The sequence below is a fragment of the Monopterus albus genome, unplaced genomic scaffold, assembly GCF_001952655.1.
Source record: "Monopterus albus unplaced genomic scaffold, M_albus_1.0 scaffold282.1, whole genome shotgun sequence".
NCBI classification, from domain to species: Eukaryota; Metazoa; Chordata; class Actinopteri; order Synbranchiformes; family Synbranchidae; genus Monopterus; species Monopterus albus.
In genome coordinates, this window is record NW_018128162.1 from 526,286 (window position 1) to 528,873 (window position 2,588).

The following is a 2,588-nucleotide window of genomic DNA, read 5'->3' on the forward strand; positions in this document are numbered from 1 at the left end:
GGTCGAATTCTCCTCTCCAGTACCCTGGCATAGACTTTCCCAGGGAGGCTGAGGAGTGTGATCCCCCTGTAGTTGGAATACACCCTCCGGTCCCCCTTCTTGAAAAGAGGGACCACCACCCCGGTCTGCCAGTCCAGAGGCACCATCCCCAACTGCCATGCGACGTTGCAGAGGCGTGTCAGCCTAGACAGCCCCACAACATCCAGAGATGTAAGGTACTCAGGCAGATCTCATCACTGTAAACAGTTTTGGCAGGGCACTGCTTCCTCCTCCTGAGGCGCCGGACAGTTTGCCAGAATTTCTTCGAGGCCGACCGATAGTTTCTCTCCATGGCCTCACCGAACTCCTCCCATACCCGAGTTTTTGCCTCCACAATCACCCGGGCTGCAGTCCGCTTGGCCTGCCGGTACCCATCAGCTGCCTCAGGAGTCCCACGAGCCAACCAGGCTCGAAAGGTTTCCTTCTTCAGCTTGACGGCATCCCTTACTTCCAGTGTCCACCACCGGGTTCGGGGATTGCCACCACGACAGGCACCAGAGACTTTATGGCCACAGCTACAAGCGGCCGCATTGGCAATGGAGGTGGAGAACATGGTCCATTCGGACTCAGTGTCTCCATTCTCCCTCAGGATTTGGTCGTTGGCTCTGTCGGAGGAGGGAGTTAAAGATCTCCTGGACAGGGGGTTCTGCCAAACATTCCCAACAGACCCTCACAATATGTTTGAGTCTGCCGAGTCTGTCCAGCTTCCTCCCCCACCATCAGAACCAACTCACCACCAGTTGGTGATCAGTTGACAGCTTCGCCCCTCTCTTCACCCGAGTGTCCAAGACATATGGCCGGAGGTCAGGTGAAACAACCACAAAGTCGATCATGAACCTCTGGCCTAGGGTGTCCTGGTGCCACGTGTACTGGTGGACACCCTTATGCTTGAACATGGTGTTTCTTATGGACAAACTGTGACTAGCATAGAAGTCCAGTAACAGAACACCGCTCAGGTTCAGATCGGGGGGGGGGGCTGTTCCTCCCAATCACGCCCCTCCAGGTATCCAGGTATCGCTGTCATCGCCCACGTGAGCGTTGAAGTCCCCCAAGAGAACAACGGAGTCCCCAGTCGGAGCACTTTCCAGCTCCTCTCCCACAGACCCCAAGAAGGCCGGGTACTCTACACTGCCGTTCGGCCCATAGGCACAAACGACAGTGAGAGACCTATCCCCGACCCGAAGGTGCAGGGAAACTACCCTCTCGTTCACCGGGGTAAACTCCAACACATGGCGGCTAAGCTGGGGGGTTATAAGCAAGCCCACACCAGCCCGCCGCTTCTCACCAGCCCCTTACGAATCCTCCTGCAGGTGGAGGGCCCATGGGAGGACGTCCCCACGTCGCTTGTTCGGGCTAAGCCCAGCCGGGCCCCATGGCAAAGGCCCAGTCACCAGGCACTCACATTCGAGCCCCAACCCCAGGCCTGGCTCCAGGGTGGGGCCCCGGTTGTGCCACACCGGGCGCATCACGTTACCGCTCTTAGTCTAGCCCGTCAACTAGGACCTGTTTGCCTTGGGAGACCCTACCAGGGGCATATAGCCCCCGACAACATAGCTCCTACGATCACTCGGGTACTCAAACCCCTCTACCACAATAAGGTGGCGGTTCAAGGAGGGGACACAACACACAATAAACCCTTCTTTCCTACTTAATATAAACTGGGAAGGATCTTGTAGAATGTTCTGACACAATGTTCAGCACAGCTTGGGACTACAGTATATGATTGTTTATTATGTGTGTGATGCAGGCCTACACCAGTCAGTTTGTGGCCCTCATCATGTTTGGCCTGATGATGAGTGAGGACAGGCTCTCTCTGCAGAACAGAAGACTGGAGATCATCAACAGCCTCAAAGTGCTACCTGGTTAGTAGTCTAATGAACACCACTAAATCACACAGAAAGTCATCTCAGCGTGAGCACATGGTGTCTTTAAATATTAGAAACAGACAGATGCAAACCACATTAACAGATACTGCATTGTCTGTGTAAAATCTGTACTTTTAGGCCCAGCACAATACATTCACCTCAACTCATTTTACTTCTACCCTCCTAGAAATGATAAAGAAGGTGCTGACTCTGGATGAGAAGATAAAAACGATTGCAGAGGAGTTGTATCAGCAAAGGTCTCTTCTGGTCATGGGTCGAGGTTACAACTATGCTACATGCCTAGAGGGAGCGCTGGTGAGTTGAGAATGCCACAGGATACTGTGTCAAAAAAACCTGCATTTCACTCTCTAAGTATAACTTGGGCAGTTCCCCAATAATATGAAAATAGCAAAGGTTATTCCATTGTATAAATCTGGTGATAAACCCAACTTCACAAATTATAGACCGGTTTCTCTGTTGTCACAATTTTCAAAAATTCTGGAAAAACTCTTTAATAACAGATTAGATACATTTATTGACAAACATAAAATCCTCTCTGATTGCCAATACGGTTTTAGGTTGAACCGATCGACATCTTTAGCCATTACCGACCTGATGGAGGACATTACAAGTGCTATGGATGAGAAGAAATACACGATGGGGATATTTATTGACCTAAAAAAA

At 51.3% G+C, this 2,588-nt stretch overlaps 1 protein-coding gene across 1 annotated transcript in view; it reads left to right on the forward strand.

The window, feature by feature from the left end:
* LOC109973173 (glutamine--fructose-6-phosphate aminotransferase [isomerizing] 2-like) overlaps positions 1–2,588 on the forward strand; it is a gene marked incomplete at its 5' end in the record, with an annotated part of 20,381 nt that overhangs the window by 14,037 nt on the left and 3,756 nt on the right. Inside the window, 2 exons of the mRNA XM_020622569.1 lie at positions 1,787–1,901; positions 2,092–2,219. Of these exons, the coding sequence (XP_020478225.1) occupies positions 1,787–1,901; positions 2,092–2,219 (243 nt within the window). The remainder of the gene's footprint in view (positions 1–1,786; positions 1,902–2,091; positions 2,220–2,588) is intronic.